Raw genomic sequence first — 22,813 nt, forward strand, 5'->3', positions numbered from 1 at the left:
CTCTGGCCTCTCCCTTTAGTCTGTCCGAGTCTCCCCTTTTGGGACATCATTCTTCTGATGCTGCCAGGTGAAAATGTTACCCTCTGCTAGCTCAGCATGTGAGTGTTGGTCATTGATAATTACGCTGATCACGCTGCGCTACCCTCCGTCCTCAGTGTCCACGTGCTAACCAGGACACTCTGCATGTGCCGCCCCCCGAGGTGGGCAGCCAGGTTGGACTCTGCGGCCGTCACACTCGCGTTGCTTTCTTTCGGCATGTGTTCCGCTCTGCTTTGATCACAGTGTATGCTGAGGACTGTTCTGACTGGGCACGGAAGCCGTCTTGAAGTAGTTGTGCAAAAACACCAAGCGCTACCACTGAGCTAGCTATTACAGTAAGAACACATCCCAGCAGTTGTTCAAGATCACTTTCCAGTGTTGAGTTTTGAAATCCATGAGTTAGTGAGCAAGAGAGAGAGGTACGTGCTGGCTCTCCTCCCCAGAGTCATCTGAGTGAGGATGCTGCTGATTCAGTGGCTCAGTCTGATTTGAAGGGTCTAGAAGAGAAAGGAGCCATTGAGAAAAGGCAGGCAGCTCAGGCAAGGCTGTCTCGAGCCTCTGACGGTTTGATGAACGGGGAATCCGTGCATCCCGGCTAATGCGTGCCTTTGTGTTGTTTCTTAGGAGACGCTCAGTCTCTTCCTTCCCAGTCCCCCAGGAACACGTGGATGCTCACCCGGGTTCTGGCAAAGAAGTGAGGGTGCCAACCACTGCCTTATGTGTCTTTGTAAGTATGCTGCGACCCCAGCCCCATCTGCCTTCTTAGGGTGACGGCCTTGCTGCCGCTGAGCTTTCCGTTGTTTGACTTAGCATCGGCCTCTTAGGAACTGTTTTGCCTGGCCCTGGACAGAACCGCCCTGTATAACACAGGACTGGCTGAGAGAGGATTTGGAGTGAGGGAAGGGGCAGGGGAGAATAGTGGTGGTGAGCACTTTGAGAGAACGGGCGGTTGTTGACCCGGTTGGTTCTGGCTTATCCTGAGATTGCAGCTAGCGATCTGTCTCGGAGGTCCAGGAGCACAGTTCTTTGTTCCATGGGTTGTAGCCCTTGCTGTGTGAATTCCGGACACGAAGAGCCTGTGGTTGGAATCAGGCCCAGTCTTCAGGAGCTGCTGCAATAGCAGGGCTGTCACCTGGAGCCCAGGGCTGGGTCCTGGCACTAACAAAATCATGTCCCAGCTGGAGTAAGTGAGCAGCAGTTGAACCAGCCCAGGGGAACACTAATACCTGGCTGGGGCTGTCAGAGCTCAGGGATGTAGATGGAACTGAAGACTAGGGCCTAGAATTGTACCGGCCTTGGGATTGGCCCAGAGCTTGGCAAAGGGGCGAGTTAAAGGGTCAGCTTTCCCAGCAAGGCAAGACTTGCATGTGAAGAATGAGGTGGGATTCTGCGGTGAGAGCTTGAGGCCTGAGGAGGAGCCTTCACAGGTAGGTAGCTCCACGCAGTGCGTTGGCTGAGTGACGGGCCACCTCTGGATGAGCCCTCCCACTCCACTCCCGTGATCGCACAGTGGCCTGGGCACCTCAGAGGTCGATGATGATTGGTAAAAGGTCTGACTGCACTGAATGTCACAGTCGCTCCCTTGCCCTCAGCTCCCAGCAGCCCATTCTTTTTCTGCCACACTCAAGTCGTGTGTGGGGGATAATGGAGCGGCTGATAACTGGGATTTTGTCAGTGTGTGTTTCTGCGAGTGAGCAATTCACAGCTGACGAGCATCCAACAGAACCGAGTCCAGAGGAGCGTGACGAGTGGCGGGCACGGCGTGACAGTGCGTGATCTCAAGTTTTCAATCTGAGACCTCAGGAGGAAGGGACCGTGACGAGGAGGGGAACTCCATGGGGTGAGAAGTGGCACTGGGTGCAGCTTCAGCTGTGAGGGAAAGTGAGAAGTCAGTCGCCACAGTGCTGCTGATTGTCCCCAGTTCACTGAGTCACTGCTGTCAGTAATATAGATACCAGCCTCAGCTTGGTGAATATCAGATTTTATCTTTCCAAAATGACCTGTTAGGCAAGTGAACAGTGACCCACTGAATCATCGTGTTTTCTGGTCTTTTTGTTGTTCTCTTTACTGTGGAAGTTCTCAGCTGTGCATGGTAGAGTGGAGAGAGTAGTGCTGACCACACCGGTCCTATCACCTGGGCGGCCCACAGCAGGTCGCCCCATTTGCCAGTGTTACCGGCTCTCTCCCCACCTGCTGGAACGGTCTGCAACCAATGCCAGCCAGCGTGTCTCTGGACCAGTCCCCATGGTCCTTGTAGGGCAGTCTCCTGTTCCCTCCTCTTCCCATTCTACGGTGGGCCGCTCTTTGCCTGTGTCCACTTCTCCACCATCTTTTTAGGTCTTGTGTTTCAGCCCACCCAGAAATTTCCCTGGAGAACTCAAGTTCTCCCAAAGTAACTGTGCTTCGGAAAGCCTAGTCAGTGCAGTCCTAGATCACAAATACCTTTTTGTAAGAGAGCAAACCAAGGCTTTAATAGATCAAAGAACCTGACAGAGCATTAAGCCTTTGAGTATAATGTAGATCACAAATATATTCTTAAAAAAAAAAACAAACAGTTCTTTTTGAAAAAAGAAACTTGACAGGGGTCATTGTGCCATCATGTTTCCAGAAAGAACTACCTAGAGTCCCATTCTGTAACACTGATGATTAGCAGTAGAACTAACATCTAGTTATGTCGGGACTCATGAAACCTTCCTGTAGCACAAGAGGCCATGTTCATTTCAGCTGCATAGTGCTTAATATTAGTGAGTCGTAAGCTAATATTTAATGAGTAATTATTTTCCCACTTGACAGGCAGAGAGGGAGTGGGTGGGTAAGATAGAGAGAAATCTCCCATCCACTGGCTCACTCCTCAGATATCTGCGACGGGCCAGGAGCCGGGCATTCAGTCCAGATCCCCCTGGGGGGAGGCAGGAACCCCGTAACTTGAGCCATCGACATTGCTTCCCAGGGCCTGCATTACCGGGAATCTGGAGCCTGGAATCACACTCAGGCATTCTGCTGTGGGTGTAGGTATCTCACCAGTTTCTTTCTTTTTAGCACTGTCTTAAGTAACAGCTGGTCTCACAGAAGAGAGAATACCAGAATAGGTTAGACTCCCTTGCTGTAGCAAGCGCGGATGGCATCAGATGGTTTTGACAGTCTGCCACCGTGTTGCTTGTAGTCTAACCAGTTTCTTAACCATTAGGCTAAATACCACCACCTAATGAGGGATATTATTTTGGGACCAAAAGAGGCTTAAATGTTAGGCTTACATTTTAAGCTGTTAAGATCCATGTGAGTTGAAGTGTTATTATTTTTAGAAGTAACTAAATTAGTGTGAAGACAGCCTCGAGAGTCTACAAAAATAGAATCCTTTCTGAGAAGGTTGCACTGTGTTGAAGTAAACATAACTGCTTCTGTCGGCATAAGGTGGTGGGGACTCTCAGGAGACCCTGGGCTGAGACTAAGTCCTCGATTGGATCCACTTGAGGTTGGACACAAGGAGTGTCCTTTGTCTCGGGCTCCTGGGGGATGATGAGTGTGTGTATGGAACAGAGTACTTGTCTTGCAGGATGCCCATGATGGGGAAGTCAACGCTGTGCAGTTCAGTCCAGGTTCCCGCTTACTGGCCACAGGAGGCATGGACCGGAAAGTAAAGCTTTGGGAAGCGTTTGGAGGTGAGAGTCCCTGGGTGTGCACAGAAAAGCCGTGACGGCTTCCTGGCCTTCAGGTGCCCACATTTTATGTGAGGAATCCTCCGGCCAAAGCAGCCCTGCCATTGCAGTTACTCGGCAGCTGAGTGTGTATGTTCTCTGGTCCTTCCAATAGTGACTGCCAAATACTAGTCATAACCGTTAACTTACGGATGCATCTGTTGGTTAAATGTTCAAATATTTACTAATCTTGCAAAAATACTGTTTATAAAAGGGAAATCTTACGTCTCAAACTGTGGTATATGCATTTAACTATGGCGGTGCAGTACCTAGGAAAGAAATGACCAAAGTCATGTCTCGGCTAGAGAGGAAGAGGGTTATTAACTAGAAACTGTAATTTAGCAAACACCTCACCTAAGTCTCCTCAGATCAAGACTGCTCAGAGTTCTGAAGCCCAGTTTTTGCTAAAATGAAGTCAAGGAATAAGGCTAAGAGACTGGAAGGAAGAACCAGTTTGGGGGCCGACATTGTGCCACAGCAGGTTAAGCTGTTGCCTATGATGAAGGGGTCCCAAGTGAGTGCTGGTTGGAGTTCCAGGTGCTGTAGTTGCAAGCCAGCTATCTTCAGATGTGCCTGGGGAGACATTGGAGGGATGGCCAAGGGCTTGACCCCTGCTACCTTCATGAGAGACCCAAATAGAGTTTCATGCTCCTGGATTAAGCCTTGCCCAGCCCTGGCTGTTGAGGCCATTTGGGAATGAACCAGTGGTTAGATCACTCCCTCTCCATTAATTCTGCCTTTCAGATAAGTAAATCGGGGGGCCTGGAGCTATGGCACAGCAGATTAAGTCGCTGCCTGCAATGCCTGCGTCCCATATAATCTCTACTTCCTATCCAGCCCTCTTCTGGAAAAGCAGCGGAAGATGGCCCGGGTTCTTGGGCCTCCTGTACTCATGTGGGAGAAGCTCCTCACTCCTGGCTTCCACCTGGCTGTTGGCATCCATTTCCGGAGTGAACCAGTGGATGGAAGATCTCTTTCTCCTTCTCTATGTAACACTTTCTTTCAAATAATTAAGTTCTTAAAAAGCAAAAAATAATCATAATATAGGGGCTGGAGTTGTGGCATCACAGGTTAAGCTGCCGCTTGTCACCAGCATCCCATAAGGGTACCAGTTCACATGCTGGTTGCTCCCCTGTCCACCCAGCTCCCTGCCAATGCACCTGGGAAGAGGCAGCGGCTGGGCCCAGCCAGCGCATTGCAACTTGTTGGGGGAGTGAACCAGGAAACGGCAGATCCGTCTCTTAAGTAAATTTAAAAATATATACATACATTTTAAAAAGAGCCCCACTGTTAAGGCTCCCATAACTGTAATACATCTGATACCACTGTCAAATAATAAATAGCTCAAATGCCATTATCTGTGGTGAGTCCTCTACTCTTTGTGATAGCCCTGTGCATTTAGAAAGGTGAGTGTTGCCCCTGTTTGACAGATGGAAGACAGTAAGACTCACAGACTACGTGATTTCCATGTTGAGGGAGTGGTGGTGCTAGGACCTGTCTAGTCCATGGGACTTGAAGTTCAGTGTTTCTCCTCCACTAACAACTTCCCTACTCAGTAGAGTAGCCTACAGAGCAGATGGGTTATGTAGCTCAATCCCTGGTGTTACATCCCTCTGGAACTCATAAAATTTTCCTGTTTTTCCCACAAGCACTGCATTAATTTATGAACAATGACTGCTAAAATTATAAACAATAACACCCATAAATCCATATCCCAAAATAACAAGTTTTAAGTTGTATGGTTAATAAAATATAAGCAGATTATCTATTTTAATCACACTTGAGATTAAGTAGAAGTAACACAAAATAATTTTTTATTTTACTCCTTAGTCAGTAAATACCCATAAAAAATCGGAGGCGCCAACCTTTAATCTTATTTACAATGTTAAGTTTTTCTGGCAGAAAGGAAAATACACACTAATTGAAATTGTTGCCAACCTGCTTTGGAAGTTGTACCTAGTGTGCAGGACTAACAGAATGTTATCAGCCACGTCCTGACTGGAGGCCCTTCCTTCCACAAACAAGGCTTTTCAGTTTGCAGCTGGTTTTCCCCTTGGCTAATATTTACTGACGCTTGGAAGAAACCAAGACCAAGAGGCCTTTTATGAAATGTCCCAGCTGTCCTGTGTCAGACCCTTAGACTACTGGAGGACGGCTCTTTCTGCCCAGCAGGAACATCTGTTCTTGCTCATTCTTAGAAGTGGAAGCTGCACTGGCAGTGATACAAGTGCTGGGGATGGAGCCGCTTCTGGTGCTGTGTAGATACAGGAGCTTTAACAAAACCTGCGTCCTTTTGAGTTAGCTTTGATTGGTCATCTATCTTTCTTTCTTTCTTTAATTTATTTATTTATTTTAAAGAGTTGTTTATTTATTTGAAAGTCAGAGTTACACAGAGAAGGAGGGAGAAAAAGGTCTTCCGTCTGCTGGTTCATTCCTCAATTGGCCACAGCGGCCAGAGCTGGGCTGATCAGGAGCCAGGAACTTTTTCTGAGTCTCCCATGTGGGTGCAGGGGCCCAAGGATTTGGGCCATCTTCTACTGTTTTCCCAGGCCACAGCAGAGAGCTGGATCAGAAGTGGAGCAGCCAAGACTCCAACCAGCGCCCCTATGAAATGCCGGCACTGCAAGCAGCGGCTTTACCTGCTGTACCACAGCGCTGGCCCTGGTCATCTTTTAAATGCCAAACAAGTAACACCATTATTTTGGGCTTAAACCACAGAGGCATTTATTAGGATTTGCAGTAAAATTTTTTCTGTAAACATCTTAAATAAAGCAAGACCTTCACTAGTGGATATTAGCCTTTTTCGGCTCTTTCGAAAATCTGATGAAACCTAGACTCTAGGGAAAGGCCCTCGTGTACTGTACTTCACTGATAGACCCAAGGCAGGGGTCAGCGCCTCTTGCCCTGGGTGTGTATGCCGGCTTCACCAGCCAGACACCCTAACAATGACCGTGGCTCAGGGGCATCGAGTTAAGTTGCTGTTCCATCATAGTGGTACCCTAGTTCCTAACTTACCACTGTGCACTCAGAACGGCCTTAATGCAAGCTTTAGAAAAGGAACTCAGGTCATCGAGACTTTCTCTTCCTAGTTTGTGATTGCATTATTCAAGCGGTGGGTGGGTGGCCAGAGCCGTCAGCTGGACCGCAGACTGTGCCATGGGCTCTGTTGGCGAGCATGGCTGTCTGAGGAGGGGAGGCCTGGCAGTTCACTTGCCAGACTCCGAGGTGCAGTGAGGACAGACTCCGGTAACTCCAAGATAGCTTTGCTGGCGTTTGAATGTGACATAACGAAAGTGCTATTCAGACCTTAGTAAGAACTATTCTGTGGATTCTGAAATTTTGATGGTCAGTTTCTACAGAAGTGGTGGTTCACACAGATACTTATTAAACGCAAAAGTTTATTAATATTGGAAAAGTTTGATTGGATGACAACTAGATAATGGTTCCACTGACAAGCTTCCTAAATCCCTAGCTTATCTTTGTAAAGGGAATTGTTCACTAACTTTCCTTAAAAATAGCTTAAGGACTCAACATGCGAAGGGCTGGCGTCTGGATCCTCGTTCGTTCTTAGTCTTAGCAGATTGTTTTGTCGATGCGTTTGCCGAGCTGCTTGATTATGTTGGAATAAAGCAAGCTGTTCTTGACGATGCAGTTGGCTTCTAGTGCACCTAGCACCCATGACTTCGTGTAACTTCCTGTCTTCTCTCACTTCTTTTTCGTACAGACAAATGTGAGTTTAAGGGCTCCCTGTCTGGCAGTAATGCTGGAATCACCAGCATTGAGTTTGACAGCGCTGTAAGTATCTACTGCTTCACGTTTCAGAGGCTTGAGGGACGGTCACGGCGTCTAGTTCTCGAAATTGAAAAGTGCTCTATACGATGTCTCTGCCGTTCTGTGTCTAACAAATCATGTTAGAAAAAGGTGCAAGCAGGTTGTAGGATGATTGATACATTGACTTTGCTAAACTCTTGGGTTTGCAATTCTACTTTAGCCTGTGTTAGTACTCAGTACTCTTTGGTTCCATTTCATGGTCACTTTTTGAGTGTTAAGATTCTGTGCTCAAGGCCAGTGTGGTCCCTACACTCAAAGGTTCACCATTTGAACAGGAGTGGTGAGAAAGCACTTACTTATTCATATATTTATTTTTAGAGATTTATTTATTTGAAAGGCAGAGTTACAGGGAGACACACAGAGGTCTTCTGTCTGCTGGTTCACTCCCCAAATGGCCACAAGAGCTGGGGCTGGGCCAGGCCAAAGCTAGGGAAGGGCCCAAGGCCCTGGGCCATCCTCTGCTGCTTTCCCAGGTGCATTAACAGGGGGCTGGCTCAGAAGTGGAGCAGCCCAGACTTGAGCCAGTGCTTATGGGATGCCAGTGCCGCAGGTGACCTGCTGTGCCACAACACTGGCCCCGGGAAAGCACTTAACTGCAGGTCTCTGTGCTGACAGTATGAGGGAGATGTGAGAGGAAATACCACTGAAGGAGCGTTTCATTTGGGATCAGGACTTGGGGGCCAGTACAAGATGTTGCCACAGAGGTAACTGATGATAAAGTGCAGAAAGTCAGTGTCAGGCAGAGGAAGCGGAAAAGGATTCTGGGCAGGACTGGTGCAGTGGCTGGTGTGCAGGTAAGAGCTGGGTGGGTTGTCAGTTCTGCAGAGACTCATCTTCCACTGTCATCCCGGGGAGCCTTTGCCACATCTGTGGGTGGGCTGTGGTTCTCTGCGTTCATATAGTGCCGGGGTACACCTGCTCCGGAAGGGTCAGCACCTACAGCTGCTGCTTTTGCTAATCTGAGAACCAACTCCTTGCAGACAGTCAGTATATTAACCATCTTTGTTCTCCCAGCACGGTGGCCCGCACTACTGTGTTCTTACTGCTCTTTGAATTTAATTGAGGGATGATAAGGAAACAAGGTTGGCAAGTTTGGTGTGGGGTTACAGTGTGTGTGGTGTCCAAAGAGGTGAGGCCTTTAAGGATTGTTAAAGACAGGTGTGGCATTAAATTCTGGGATATGTGCCATGGCTTGTGCTTTAATTATCACTGGCCAAGCTGGGGCTGAGCTGTTAGGGCTGGAGAGTCAGGGTCTCACTGGACGTGTTGGAGATGGACAGTCTTAGACAAGCATTGTTGGGAGATGAGGGATGAGGTGGGTACCTTGAGTTTCTGGCTTGGACAGTATGTAAAGAATTGGTGTTTGCTGTTTTTTGGCATGGTGAGTGGAGTGGCTGCAGGGGCTGAGTTTGGTGTTGTACTTGAGCGCAAAACATTCAGGTGGAATTGAGTGAGTCCAAGAAAAAAGTCTGAACTTGGAGGAACTTGTGAGTTTGCTGTGATAATAATTGGTTTTGAGAATTAGTTTAGGCATCTAGGCCTTCTTAGACCTGATTACTGGAAAATTGAGATTCTGTGGACTGAATTTTTCTATTTTGGCTGAAAGTCACTTTTCTTTGTTCTTTCTAGGGTTCTTACCTCTTAGCAGCTTCCAATGATTTTGCGAGCCGAATCTGGACTGTGGATGATTATCGATTACGGGTAAGACCCTGTTAAGAAGTCTCATCACCAAACTTCATGTGTTTATCACAGCCCACAATGCAGAAAAAACGACAGGTGTCTCCTTAGGGGGCTGTGTGCGTTTTCCTGAAAAGTTGTACTTGATTCACTCGGTCTTTTTCTCCTTGGAAAACTTGTTTCCAATTTGTTTTCTTACTGTGTCCAAGATTCAGTTTCAGAATATTTGAAATAGGGCCCTTACCTTTCCATGAGACTTGGAACACTCTTGTTCATAAGCGCTAGCTCCTGTGGTAGGTAGCAGTTTTAGCTTAGGGTGATTCTCCCTGGCCCTGAGCCCTGTTACCACAGAGTCCTACAGGAAAGCAGGATGTAGACGTACATAGGGTGTTTTATGACAGAGGTAGACAATTCTGAAGCAACAGAAATGCAAGCTGGGAACAGGAGGCTGGTACCAACAAAGGGAGAATATTTGGATTGGCTTTGGAGGAAACTTGGATTTGAACCAAACTTGCTCGGAGGCCAACGAGAAAAAAAGCACAGCTTGGTTGTGATACCACTTTTTTTTCTAATGGGGGAAAGCATAGAGCTTAATGTGCTGAGACGTATTCTCCTTACGCTTGAGGGAGCCAGAGGGTGAGCTCCTCACAAAGTGCCACTGAGAGACAGAGTGGAGGAGTACGTGCTGCTTGGGCGCCAGCCCACCCAGAACAGGCTGCGATGCCGCAGGGAGACGGGAGAGCTGCAGGGGAACAGTCTGTTGGGTAGACGGCTGGTCTGGCGGGAGGATTCAGGATGGAGCCGAAAGAATATTTCCCGACGCACCAGTCAGCCTGTCCTGAGGCTTTCTGTTTGCTTGAGAGTCATGTAGGAGACCATGAGTACCAGGTGCTAGCCGGTGTCTCCAAGACAGTAATGTTGGTTCTCAGCTGAAAGAAGATCCCAGGTCTCGACATGGAAGTATGCGCCCTGAGACAGAGGTTGGGTTGTGAGAGCTGAGGAGCCTGCTGGAAAGCCCAGGGACTTGGACTGCTCGAGAGCTGGCCGTGGGTTCCATGCCTGCAGATACCTGAGCATGTTTTCAATCGAGGCATCGCTGTGGGCGTCACAGGTGGCATCTTAGCCACCGCACCAAATGCCCACCCCTACGTCCCATACACCAAATTAATTTCACTTAATATGTCAGGATTTGCAAAACTGTTGCCCCTATTGGCACATACATTGATTCTTTTAAAGAAAGATTTTCTCATGTTTTTGAGAGGTAGCATTACAGAGAGAAGGAGAGGCAGAGAGATCTTCCATCCACTGGTTCGCTCCCCAAATGGCTACAACAGCCAGAGCTGAGCTGATCCGAAGCCAGGAGCTTCTTCCTGGTCTCCCACGTGGGTGCAGGGGCCCAAGCACTTGGGCCATCTTCCACTGCTTTCCCAGGCCATTAGCAGAGTACTGGATCAGAAGAGGAACAGCTGGGACACAAACCAGTGGCCATATGGGATGCTGACGCCACTCAGGCTTAACCTACTACACCACAGCACTGTTTTGTTTTGTTTTAAGATTTATTTTATTTATTTGAAAGGCAGAGTTCTACAAAGAGAGAGATCTTGCATCCACTGGTTCACTCCCCAAATGGCCTTAATGGCCAGGGCTGGATCAGGCTGAAGCCAAGTGCCAAGAGCTTCCTCCGGGTCTCCCATGTGGATGCAGGGACACAAGCACTTGGGCCATCCTCCACTGCCTTCTCAGGCACATTAGCAGGGAGCTGGATTGGAAGTGAAGCAGCCAGAACTCCACAACCAGTTCCCGTATGGGATGCCGGCAGCTTAAGTGGTGGCCTTACCCCCTGTACCACAATGCCCGCCTGCACTGCTTTTAATCCTCAGAAACCAGATGATGCAGGTGGACGAGAAAACGGGCTCAAATAGGCACCACTGCCTGTCCCCATTCAAAAAAAGGGACTAAGGTCAATTACTAAGATTAGGATTTGAATTGAGGCCTGTGCTCATTTACGTTCAGCTAGTCTGGATTATTTTTAATTGAGGTAGAGCAGAAGTGATCAAGGCAGACACGAGGCCCTGCCTATACTAGGCCCTTGGAGACGAGAGAGCGGTATTTCCAGAGACCGGAATGAGAGAAGCAGCTGATCGGATGCTGGGTTTATTCCTTCTTGTGACTGCACCCTAGAACGTAGCCCAGTATTGAGAGGGGAAAGTCTAGTTAAGACCAAATGTTCTGGCTGCTCTGCCAGGTCTTCCTGGAGCCATATTGAAGACCCCACCCTGCTCACTTCTGCAGGTGCATATGAAAAGCTGCCACGCGGAGGAGAGGCAGCCAGGTGCTGGTTTTTATTTCAGAAACTTCCTGAATGAGTTCTGTACTCTGCCTGGATTGGTTGTCTGGTTAGGGTTAATGTTAGCTGTATGGGTACGGCCTTGCTGGAACAGGCTATTTTGTCTCTACAGATAGTGTTCAGCACACAGGGTCTGCTTTGAAGCTCAACAGGAGCTTGTGGAGAGCCCATTAGAAAAGAAATCTTCACGTCTCCCCATATTGAGGTTCGGGCTGTGGTCACATCTGAACCCACCGGCCCTTAGTCCCTATTTAAGAGTGGAAAATAAAACCTATAATAGTGTTGAATGTTTTTCAAAAATTTTCAAATATACTTAATGAATAAAATAATTTTAATTTAGTCCACTTGGAAGGGCTTTGATAAAAATTGAATGATAGTAGGAAGTGACACCAAACTCGGGGGTCACTGGCCAGCCTCAGGCAAGTCCCTGTGGGTTCCCCCCCAGGAACAAGATGAACAGAAGCTCCTGCTTTGTGGGGGGAAAAGCTGGTAATGCAGGTCAAGAGCCAGGAAGTTGGGATGTCCTTTATTTATTACAATGGCAGAGAAACAGACTGAGACAGAGATCCGTCTGCTGATTGACTCCCCAAAGACCCACACAGCCAGGGCTGGACTAGGCCAAAGCCAGGAACCAGAAACTCAATCGGACTCAACCCAGGTCTCCTATGTGGGTGGTAGGGACCCAAGAACTTGCGCCATCACTTGCTGCCTCCCGAAGTGTGTATTAGCAGGAACCTGGTTAGTAGAGCCAGAACTTGAACCCAGACCCTCCAGAACGGGATGTGGGCACCCCAGCCAGCGTCTTCACCCCTGCACCAGTCGTCTGCCCCTGTTGTGTGTTGCAGGGGTTGGGAATGTCGGGCCTGCAAGCCTTCTAAAGCCCGCGAAATCCGTTTCTTCTGGGCCTGCCAAGGCAACCGCAGACAGACTTGAAATTCAGTAAATCTATAGTGGGCTGGTTTTTAAGTTGATAATTTTGTATGGCCACATATGAATGATATAAATATCCACATGGCCCTTGGCAGAAAAAGGTTCCCTACCTTTCGTCTACAGTATGTGAACTCGAATGTGTGGTCATTGTTTAGTATTCTGTATGTTGGCCTGAGTATTGCCTCAGGTACCCAAGTTCCTAATATAAAATGATATAGGGCCAGCATTGCAGCATAGCAAGTAAAGCTGCTGCCTGTGACACCGACATCCCATATGGGCGCCAGTTCATGTCCCAGCTGCTCCACTACCCTGCTGATGGCCTGGGAGAAGCCGCGGAAGATGTCCCAAGTATTTGGGCCCCTGCCACCCCCATGGAAGACCTAGATGAAGCAAATAAATCTCTTTCTTTAAAAGATTTATTGGAGCCAGAAGCTTTGGCAGGTAAAGCCGCCGCCTGCAGTGCTGGCATCTCATGGGCACCAGTTCAAGACCTGGCTGCTCCACTTCTATGAGCTAGGAAAGCAATAGAAGATGGCCCAAGTCCTTGGGCCCCTGCACCTGCGTGGGAGACCCGGAAGAAGCTCCTGGCTCCTGGCTTTGGATCGGCACAGCTCCAGCCATTGCAGCCAATTGGGGAGTGAACCAGAAGATGGAAGATCTCTCTCTCTCTCCCTCTTCTCTCTCTCTGCCTCTTCTCTCTGTAACTCTGACTTTCAAATAAATAAATCTTTAAAAAATAATAATGAACTATAATAAAAGATTTATTGATTTACTTGAAAGAATTATAAAGAGAGATCGAGATCTTCCATCCGCTGGTTCAGTCTCCAAATGGCCATAATGCCAGGGCTGGGCCAGACTGAAGCCAGGAGCCTGGAGCTTCATCCAGATCTCCCGCAGGGGTTCATGGGTTCGGGGCCATCTGCTGCCTTCCCAGGCACATTAGCAGGGAGCTGGGTTGGAAGTGGAGCAGCTGAGACTCAAACCCGTGGGATGCTGATGGTGGCTTAACCTGCTGCACCACAGCGCTGGCCCCTGAAAGAAACAAAACAAAGTGATGTGGTATTTGCCTATAATGTATGCATCCCCTCCTTTGTATTTTAAATACTCTCTAGATCATGTGGTAATACCTAATACAAATAAATAGTTGGCATATGCCATATTGCTTAACAAGAAAAAGAACCACAGTTTTACATATTCAGTGCAGACATAATTTTGTTGTGGGGCATTTTTGGTTCCTGGTTGGTTGAGTCTGCCATGGCTGTGAGCACTGATGGTCTTCACATGGCCCATGTGTGACGGTATCTGTTTTCTTCTTACGGTTGTGAAATGTATTTTCACTCTTAGTGTAAGAAAGACAGTGTTGTATCCAAGACTTTTGAGTTTCTGGTAGGATGGTTGCTAAGGATTTAATTCTCAAAGCATGAGAGGTAGTCTACCTGTTTTCTTCCCTGGAACTGTACAGCTGGGTGATTCACACCAGGTGTAACCCAGACATTCTCCTGGTGTGTGTTTGATGTGTCTTGGTGCTGGGCTCTTCGCCGTGCCACAACTGCCGCGCGGCCGCTGCCTGACTGGCAGCAGAGCTGCTGTGCTGTCCTGGTGTGTGAGTTCACATCTGTCTCTGCTTAGCCCATTGAGAAGGAACGTGTGCATGGCCTGAAGTTTTCTGTTCTTAAACGAACAGGAAGAATCTAACTTCTCGCTCCATAGTGAATGGAAGAAAGACCAGTTTTTAAGGTATTGACACTGAAGTATGATGGTGGAGTTGGAACTAAGTTACAGTTGTAGCTAGTTCTATTACAGCTTTAAAAATAATTAGAATGAAAACCTCAGTGAATGACTTCAGCCTTGAGTTTACAGGTATAAAAACACCCATCCTGTGGCCCCTGGATTAAGCCACCACATGTGACGCTGGCCTCTCGTACTAGAATGCCAGTTCAATTCCTGCCTGTTAGGCTTCTAATCCAGCTGCCTGCTGATGTGCCTGGGAAGGCAGCAGAAGATGACCCAGGTGCTTGGTGCCTGAGACCTGGGTGGAGTTCCTGGCTCCTGGCTTCAGCCTGGCCCAACCCATGCTTCCCCAACTTGCAGCAGTTTGGGGAGTGAACCAGTGGTTGGAAGATTTCTTTCTCTGTCACTCTTTCGAATAAAATAAATCTGTGAAAAATGAAATTTTGAAAATGTGAATCCCAGAACAAACTTGAAGCACATGTGGGTTAACCTGACGCTTGTGACACCAGCATCCCATATTGGAGTGCAGGTTCAAGCCCTGGTTGTTCCACTTCTGATCCAGCTTCCTGCTAAAGCCTTTGGGAAGGCAGTGGAAGTACCCCTGCCGCCCAAGTGGGAGACTTGGATGCTGTTCCTGGCTAATGGCTTTGGCCTGATCCAGACAAAACATGTCTATCCCACCCTGAAAAGAGGTCGGTGATGAACAGTAAAAGGTCTGATTGCCCAGGTGCCCCTGCTTCCCAGCAGTCCCCAGCCGCCTCTCTCCCACAGACTCCAGGCGTGCTCTTGTGGGCCAGAGGGCTGCTGACACTGTGTGATGTCCCCATCCCGTCTTCCCTGGTGAGCCTGGGTGAGGCACGTGGTCGACATCCAACAGCACAGTCACTGAGGGATCTGATGTTGGGAGTGCAGGCGTCTGCGGTGTGATCGGCCCTTTCCAGCTGAGACCTCAGTAGTGGTTGGGTTGAGAGTGTTCATCCATCCCTCTCCCTCCCTCCCTCCCTCTCTCTCTCTCTCTCTCTCTAAGATTTATTTATTTATTTATTTGAAAAAGTTGCACAGAGAAGGAGAGGCAGAGAGAAAGAGATCTTCCATCTGCTGGTTCATTCCCCAACCGGCCGCAATAACTGGAGCTGTGCCGATCGGAGCCAGGTGCCTCCTCTGGGTCTCCCATACAGGTCCAAGGCCCCAAGGACTTGGGCCATCTTCCACTGCCTTCCCAGGCCATAGCAGAGAGCTGGATCGGAAGTGGAGCAGCCAGGACTCGAACCGGCACACATAATATGACGCCAGCACTGCAAACAGGGGCTTTACCTGTTAGGCCACAGCACCTGCCCCCTATCTCTCCTTTGTATGCTATTCCCCTGGGGACCTTGTCTGTTCTGACTTTATGTGGAGCTGACTTCGAGCAGCACTGACTGAAATCCTGGCTTTCTACAGGCTTAGCCAGATCTTCTACAGGCTCACAGAGGATGTCAGAACCGTCCGGGCAGGTGCCTGCGGGGGTCCTCCCACTACTCTTCCCTTTTCTTGAGGACAGGGAGGGGGCACGTGAAGTTTGCTGTTATGCTGTTGGCTTTTTGAAATGTTGTTAGTGGGAGATGGCTCCTCCTGGTGCTGGTGCTTTGTGGGCAGTACCCACAGAGGCGCTTTCTCGGAGTTTCTGAAGCGGCCTCGCATGAACCATGCGGCCTCTGTGGTGGAGACTCAGTGACGGACAGTGTTTGTGTCCTGTGCTGCTTCTCTGTGCTGTCTCGTCACTGTGCGTGCTCCTGGATGTGTCCTGGGTCTCTGAGACTGTGTGGAGGCGTGGGTGCTGCGGCCCCTCCAGCAGCCTGGCCGGTGTGTGGCGTCCCCAGACTGAATGTGGCTGTGTTCTCTTTCTAGCACACACTCACGGGACACAGTGGGAAAGTGCTCTCTGCCAAGTTCCTGCTGGACAACGCACGGATCGTGTCGGGAAGCCACGACCGGACCCTCAAACTCTGGGACCTGCGCAGCAAAGTCTGTGAGGAGACTCAGTCTCTCTGTGTGTGCTAGACTTGCGGGACTTGGTGTGTGTGCTGGCTTCCTGGGCAGAGCCTGCGTTTGTTGGGAAGCAGTTTGAACTTCGGGTCCAGTTCATACTCAAGCGCTCAAGCAGCGACAGTTTTTCTTGTTTGAGACATTACTGAAATCAGTGATTCCAGTGGCTCAGTGGTTAGCGTGCAGTGGCGTTGTATGCGTGGCCACGAAGGTCCCTGCGTGACTGATGGCGTTTGCTTTTCTTTCAGGCATAAAGACAGTGTTTGCAGGATCCAGTTGCAATGATATTGTCTGCACAGAGCAGTGTGTAATGAGTGGACATTTTGACAAGAAAATTCGTTTCTGGGACATCCGGTATGGCGCTCAAGAGCTTGGAAGGAGGTGGGGAGGGGCAGGCTAGAGGGTCTGTGTGTTTAAATCTCAGGAGGTGCCCTAACAGACTTCAGGGTTCATTGTTGAGTGCTTCAGCAGTCGCTCATTGAGCCTGCACTGTACACCAGGCATTTTACTAGCAGCTCAATTAGCAGAGACAGACAAGATACTCTTCTACTGCAGGCAATTAAAGTGTGAGAGAGAACAGCGTGCTAGAGTAGCCTGTGGGACATCCCACATGGGCACTGCTCCACTTCTGATCCAGCTTGCTGCTAGTGTGCCAGAAAGGAGTAGAACATGACCCGAGTGCCTGGGCCACCCATGTGGGAGACCCGGTCGGAATCTCAGGCTCTCTGCTTCAGCCTGGCCCAGGCCTGGCCATTGCAGCAATCTGGGGAGCGAACCAGTGGATGGAAGCTCTCTTTTCCTCTGCCTCTGTCTCTTTGTCAGTATCTCTGCCTTTCAATAAATAAATCTTTAAAGAAATTTTAAAAAATGCTAGGTGATAAAAGGTTTAGGGTGGAGGGGCCACTCAGAGTCCTCAGTGAACGAGGGACTCCGAGACAGACGTGCGTACTCAGAATAACCACAAGCAAGGGTAGGGTTTGGGGGCCTGTTCCGGGGGACTGGCCAAAGGAAGCAAGCGGGGCAAGTCACATCTGTCAGTGACAGCTGCAAGACCAGAGCAGTCGGCCGCCCAGAAAGGCCACTGAAAGGAGGTCTGGGCTTGGTTGCAGAGAGAATGAGGAGTGAAGACCTGTGGTGGGAGCTGGTGCTTACAGTTCTAGAGGCTGTGGGTCCAAGATTGGGCAGGCACATCTGGCGAGGGCCTCGCGCTGTGTCATCACGTGGCAGGATTGTGTGCTGCAATATGTGCGGAAGAACCCAGACGCGTGGGGTGGCCTGGGTGTTTTGTTTATTTATTTGAAAGGCAGAATTACAGAGAATGAGAGGAAGGGAAGGAGAAGGAGATCTTCCATCCATGGGTTCACTTCGCAGATGGCTGCAATGGCTAAGGCTGGGTCAGGCAAAAGCAAGGAGCCAAGAACTCCCTCTGGGTCTTGCCATGTGGGTGTCAGGAGGCCAAGTACTTGTACCATATTCCACTGTTTTCTTAGGCACATTAGCAGGAACCTGGATTGGAAGTGGAGCAGCCAGGACTTGAACAGGTGCCCATGTGGGATGCCAGCATTGCAGGTGGCGGCTTAACACACTATGCCACAATGCCATCCCCATGTCATGAATTCTTTTTTTTTTTTTTTTTAAGATTTATTTATTTATTTGAAAGTCAGAAAGAGACATGCCACAATACCAGCCCCATGTCAGGAGTTCTAATGCTGACTCAAATACCATTGCTATAGGATCTACCGATGGGTAAAGATAAAAACAGACCTGTGGCATTTATGAGGCTTGGGGCAGATTGGCTTCTCCAGGAAAAGGTTCCATTCTAGCCAATTGTAGTGCTTACTGTGTGTGTGAGTGTTTGTGCGTGTGTGTCCATCTGTGGCACAGCATCCTGGTTAAAAAAGAGACGCCTGTTCTCTCTCCATCACACTTCTCAGATGTTTCTTCTCTCTCTCAGATCAGAGACGATCGTCCGAGAGATGGAACTGTTGGGAAAGATTACTGCCCTGGACTTGAACCCAGAAAGGACTGAGCTCCTGAGCTGCTCCCGTGACGACCTGCTCAAAGTTATTGATCTCCGAGCGAATGCTGTGAAGCAGACATTCAGGTAACAGCTGGCACGCCAGTGTCCTGCAGTGCTGGGAGACCAGGCCCTTGCATGCTGCCCGCTGGCTAACAGCACCTGCTGCTTTTTCAGTGCCCCTGGATTCAAGTGCGGCTCTGACTGGACCAGAGTTGTCTTCAGGTTAGTAGTGATGTCCCCATCCCCAATTGGGTCCATCTCGAAGGTTGGTACAGGGATACAGAGCAACATGTGTCCAATGTCTCCACCTGAGTGCCTGGAGTGCGCAGGGGTCGCACCAGTGTCTGATTCTAGTGTTCCAGCTGAACGTAGGCGTGTTGCACCAAGAGGTAGCAGTGGCTGAGCGCTTTGTACTGATGAGGCTGTTGGGTTCTGTTCTCTGTCCAGTTACACAAGAGCTGGTGGTGGGTGGTACGTGTGGCTTGTGATCTCACTCTCTCTCTTCTCCCAGCCTCTTAGAGCTGTCCCGCCTGATTCCAGATCACAGTGCAGCGTGTGCATGCGTGTGCGTGTCTGTGTGCGTGCATGTGCGTGCGTGTGTGGTTTGCTGAGATCTCCAGGTTGTGGAGAGCTTCTCCTTCCCCTCTGCTCTCGTGGACCTGGGGCAGTACCGGCCATTGACAGAAGCCTGTGGATTGTGTTGGGAGTGAGGGGTGGTTAGGGACCTCGGTTCCCAGAAGTCACCTGGTGCCACTCTTCTGCAGCTGGATGAGGCCAGACTCAGGGGGCAGCAGATAGCATTGGCATCTGCTACCTGTGTGTGCAGAGGGCAAGGTCGTGTGTGTGTGTGTGTCTTGTACGGAATGACCCCTGCTTCCTAGAGGGCTGTGCAGTGGAAGGTGGGGAGTTGACTGCTGTTCCTCATGTCCCATCTCCTCCAGCCCCGATGGCAGTTACGTGACAGCAGGCTCGGCCGACGGCTCGCTCTACGTGTGGAGTGTGCTCACGGGGAAGGTGGAGCAGGTGCTAACGAAGCAGCACAGGTAAGGTGAACCTGCCAGCATGCTCCCCTCCCTGCGCTGGAGGGCAGGCCTGGACGTCCGTCATCCCCGGGAGGGCGGCACCCACTCACGGGAGCCGCGTTAATGGAGAGAGGCTGTGGCTCTTCGCACAGAACGACAGACAGGTTCCTACAGAATGTGGATCCTGAGAGCCGCACCCTGCAGGGAGAGGGCCAAAGAAACGCCTCCCCGTGTCTCTTCTGTTCTGTCCACTCTCCATGCCGCTCTCCCCGGCAGCCCCTCTCGTCAGCAAGCCGATCTGCTTCTGTACTCTGTTCAGCACCTGAGCGGTGTGGCCCAGGGCCCTGTTTTTCTTTGTTTCTGTGCACCCAAGTTGGTTGGATGACACTGGCTTTCTCAGAGCCTCCTCGCTGCACCAGGCAGCAGCATACCTCTCCCACTGCCTGCCCAGTGCAGCCCATGCCGGTCCTGGACCCTCTCGGGCTTGTGTGTGAGGCCTCTGTCTCCCTGGTGCGCTCAGAACTTCTCAAGGAGAACCGAGGAGACCTGTTGCTAAAGCAGCCAAGCTCATTCCATCCTGACCCTGCTCAATGAAATACAGCACAGGGCTCCTTAGAGCGTTCCTGCGGGATTCCAGAGCGCGTGGAATTGTGTGTGTGTGTGTGTGTGTGTGTGGCTGGCTGAGCCCTCAGCAACTTGATGTCCTTGTGGTCTCTCCTTTGAAGCTCATGCATCAATGCGGTGGCATGGTCCCCCTCCGGCCTCCACGTGGTCAGTGTGGACAAAGGCAGCAAAGCCGTGCTGTGGGCGCAGCCTTGATGGACCTCCCGGGAGAAGCACAGGACTCTGCAGCTCTGTCCTGGTGAATGTGTGTCTGCCCAGAGAAGGGCTCAGGCCAAGGCTCAGTGGCCTTTTCAACAGGATTTCCTAGACTTCTGACTGAGGTCTGTAATGGCCCGGAAGAATCACACTGAAACAATCTGACCCTGTGGTCGCTCAGCAGAGGTCCAGGTTCCTGCCCTGCTTCCAGTGGGAAACACTACTAGCTCTGATCTTCCATACCTCATTGGGCGGGGGAGCACGGGCCCCTGCTGGGTCTCCTCACTGGACAGCAGTGCCAAAAACACCCGACCTGTCCGGGCGTCGGTTCGCTCTGTGCTTTCTCCTGGCCTTCCAGTCTGTTCTCACCCAATGCATGTTCCCCCCCTTGGGCGCGTTTGCTCCATGAAATCGCTTTAAACATAAGATTAATGGGAACCCCAGCCCAGGGCCCATCCCGATGCTGAGGAGACCCTGGGGATGGGCCAGGGCTTCTGTGCAGATCACGTCTGACCCCTCGGAAGCTCCTGACGTCCCTGCAACTGTTCTTCAGAGCTTCTGACTCGCTGTCCCCAGCACGTCTGCCTATCTATTTCCTGATCAAGAAATAAACACCCATTTGGCTTCTAAGTAGAGGAGGAAGCGTGGAAACCTCCTGCCAGAGTGGATTTACTGCGGTGTGAGGAGCGTGCTCCTGTGTCGCTCGGCACATGCTCAGAAGGCGGCTGCACACCACGTCTGCTGGTGGCGAGGGGCGTGACGCCTCAGCTGCACTGCCCTGCGTTGGCCTGACCGTGCCGCTGGGCTGCAGGGCAGGACGCCGCGTCCAGGAAGCACCGGGCCATCTTCCTGGTGCAGGAGTTGCCGTGAAAGCCAGGGAAAGATGCCCATCTCTACCTGTGCGTTAGATTGCAGTTCTGGGTGTCTGAAGCACCAGTGTTTGTATCACTTTTTAATTTGCACTTTATTTTCCCCTCCCTCACTTTGTTCTCTGCACAGTTGGGGATTGAGTGATGGCCTGGGGGTGAGGAATGAGGCCTGGGGCGGCCTCTCTAGCCTTCGCCTCCCCTGCCCACGTCGCCCCTCTGCGGTTTGCCCTTAGAGGACTTGTGTTCACGTTCAGGGGAGCTGAAATTCAAAGGCCAGGGCACATCATTTATTTATTTAATTATGTTGCCCACAAAACTTGATTGTAAATAAAGAAAAATCTTCTATACTTTTCAAACTCCTTGTCTCTGGGTGTCATTTATTCTCCTTTGTCTTGAAGGAAAGAGCTCATTGATTTTCCTGGTGTCCATTTAAAAGCAGTGGATGGTACTTCCCTAACGTCCCTCGTCGTCCCTCACGTCGGCCCCATTCCACTCGTCGTCTGTGCCTGTGAACAGCAGTTATAGTGCAGTGCTGGTCGCCAGCTCTGCACTAGTGCTGCGGGAGCCGCTCCTCGGGGGCCACGTGGACTGGGTGTGTCTCCTCTTGGCCAAGCTCCTTGGGAGTTCGCAGCTTAGATACCTAACAGGCAGACTGAGCCACGGCAGGTTCTGATCGTCACCCTGGAAGGACACTCGCCCAGCCCAACTGCTAGAGTCAAGGTTCTCCGAGACAGCCCACATTCCACATGACAGCTGGCCGAGCCCCTGCAGTCACTACCAGGAGGCAGGTGAGCCTCCAAGTTGACCCCAGGGAAGTGTGGCAGCGGCCTCGGAGGGAATCCTGACTGTTGGCTGTGCTTTTATCTGTCTGAGCTCTCTGCCACATTGAACTCTTCAGGTCCTTTATCTGCTGAGCTAAAGGCGTGGGGTCACACTGCACTGGGGGAAGTGACCTTTCTTCTTAACCCGAGATCTCCACCTTCCTTGCCCTGCTCAGGCTCCACTGGTCAGCAGGGAACCACATGGCTGCTTTTTAATTTCCTAGGCTGTGCGCGTTGAGAAGAACCAGCTGCCTTCCAGGTGTTTGGTGCCAGCTCACACCTGGGTTGGGAATGTCGTCTGCTGCAAATACCTACTTTGATCCAGGTATTAACATATCTCATAGTTGGAGGGTTTTGAACCTTTACATGGATTTAGATTGCCTGGGTTACTTCCTGGTACAGTATAAGTTTAAGGCCTTGTTTTTAAAGCGTCTGTTGTATGTGCACTGCCCTTTGTCGTGTGTGTTGTAAAGCCTCCTGCACCTTTCACGTCGTGGCCCACAGGAGACAAAGTCTGGATGGACACTGCAGTAAGTGGACAAAGTCTGGCTCAGCTGAGGGCCCACGCTGGGAAGTGTGGTGCCAAGTGCACCAGAGTGTGCAGAGCTGCCTTTGTGTCCACATCCACAGCACAGCAGTGGCTTCCGTTAACTGGACGTTTTGCAGTGTGGACGTTCCGCTCATCACCTGCGTGGGGCAGCAGAAGACAAGTGTCAACAGTGAGCTGCTGTCTTATCCCAACACCGGTTGCCGGGGTAGAGAAATCACAGACTTGTTTTTAGGAGATGCCTAGGCTAGATGATACTAAAAAACAAGGAGTCTGGCCTCACAGCTGAGTGAGGAGTTGTCTCATGTGAGCACCCTGGGCCCTCCCCCCTCCAGGCCCACAGGGGAGGGGGACACATCCAGAAAGCCCCCACTTTCCTAGATTCCACGTCTCATCTAACAGACTGCGGAAGTCTGGTATAGCATGAGGTGTGTCTGTGT

General features: G+C 50.4%; 1 protein-coding gene and 3 non-coding genes across 5 annotated transcripts in view; 3 read left to right on the forward strand and 1 right to left on the reverse strand.

Annotated features, from left to right (window-relative positions):
• Positions 1-21,335, forward strand: part of ATG16L1 (autophagy related 16 like 1) — a 42,581-nt gene extending 21,246 nt beyond the window's left edge. For both annotated transcript variants that reach the window (XM_062193560.1, XM_062193571.1), the window contains 10 exons: positions 664-766; positions 3,593-3,698; positions 7,459-7,529; positions 9,195-9,266; positions 16,138-16,258; positions 16,524-16,629; positions 18,230-18,379; positions 18,470-18,517; positions 19,237-19,338; positions 20,043-21,335. In XM_062193560.1, the coding sequence (XP_062049544.1) occupies positions 664-766; positions 3,593-3,698; positions 7,459-7,529; positions 9,195-9,266; positions 16,138-16,258; positions 16,524-16,629; positions 18,230-18,379; positions 18,470-18,517; positions 19,237-19,338; positions 20,043-20,136 (973 nt within the window). In that variant the 3' untranslated portion in view covers positions 20,137-21,335. The remainder of the gene's footprint in view (positions 1-663; positions 767-3,592; positions 3,699-7,458; positions 7,530-9,194; positions 9,267-16,137; positions 16,259-16,523; positions 16,630-18,229; positions 18,380-18,469; positions 18,518-19,236; positions 19,339-20,042) is intronic.
• On the forward strand, positions 1,568-1,838 carry LOC133768693 (small Cajal body-specific RNA 6). The gene has a single exon (XR_009867050.1). It is a non-coding gene; the product is annotated as a small Cajal body-specific RNA 6 (non-coding RNA).
• On the reverse strand, positions 3,074-3,198 carry LOC133768642 (small nucleolar RNA SNORA28). The gene has a single exon (XR_009867039.1). It is a non-coding gene; the product is annotated as a small nucleolar RNA SNORA28 (small nucleolar RNA).
• Positions 14,942-15,199, forward strand: LOC133768688 (small Cajal body-specific RNA 6). The gene has a single exon (XR_009867049.1). It is a non-coding gene; the product is annotated as a small Cajal body-specific RNA 6 (non-coding RNA).
• Positions 21,336-22,813: the final 1,478 nt, after the last annotated feature.

This window comes from Lepus europaeus, chromosome 1 (assembly GCF_033115175.1).
Source record: "Lepus europaeus isolate LE1 chromosome 1, mLepTim1.pri, whole genome shotgun sequence".
Classification (NCBI taxonomy): domain Eukaryota; kingdom Metazoa; phylum Chordata; class Mammalia; order Lagomorpha; family Leporidae; genus Lepus; species Lepus europaeus.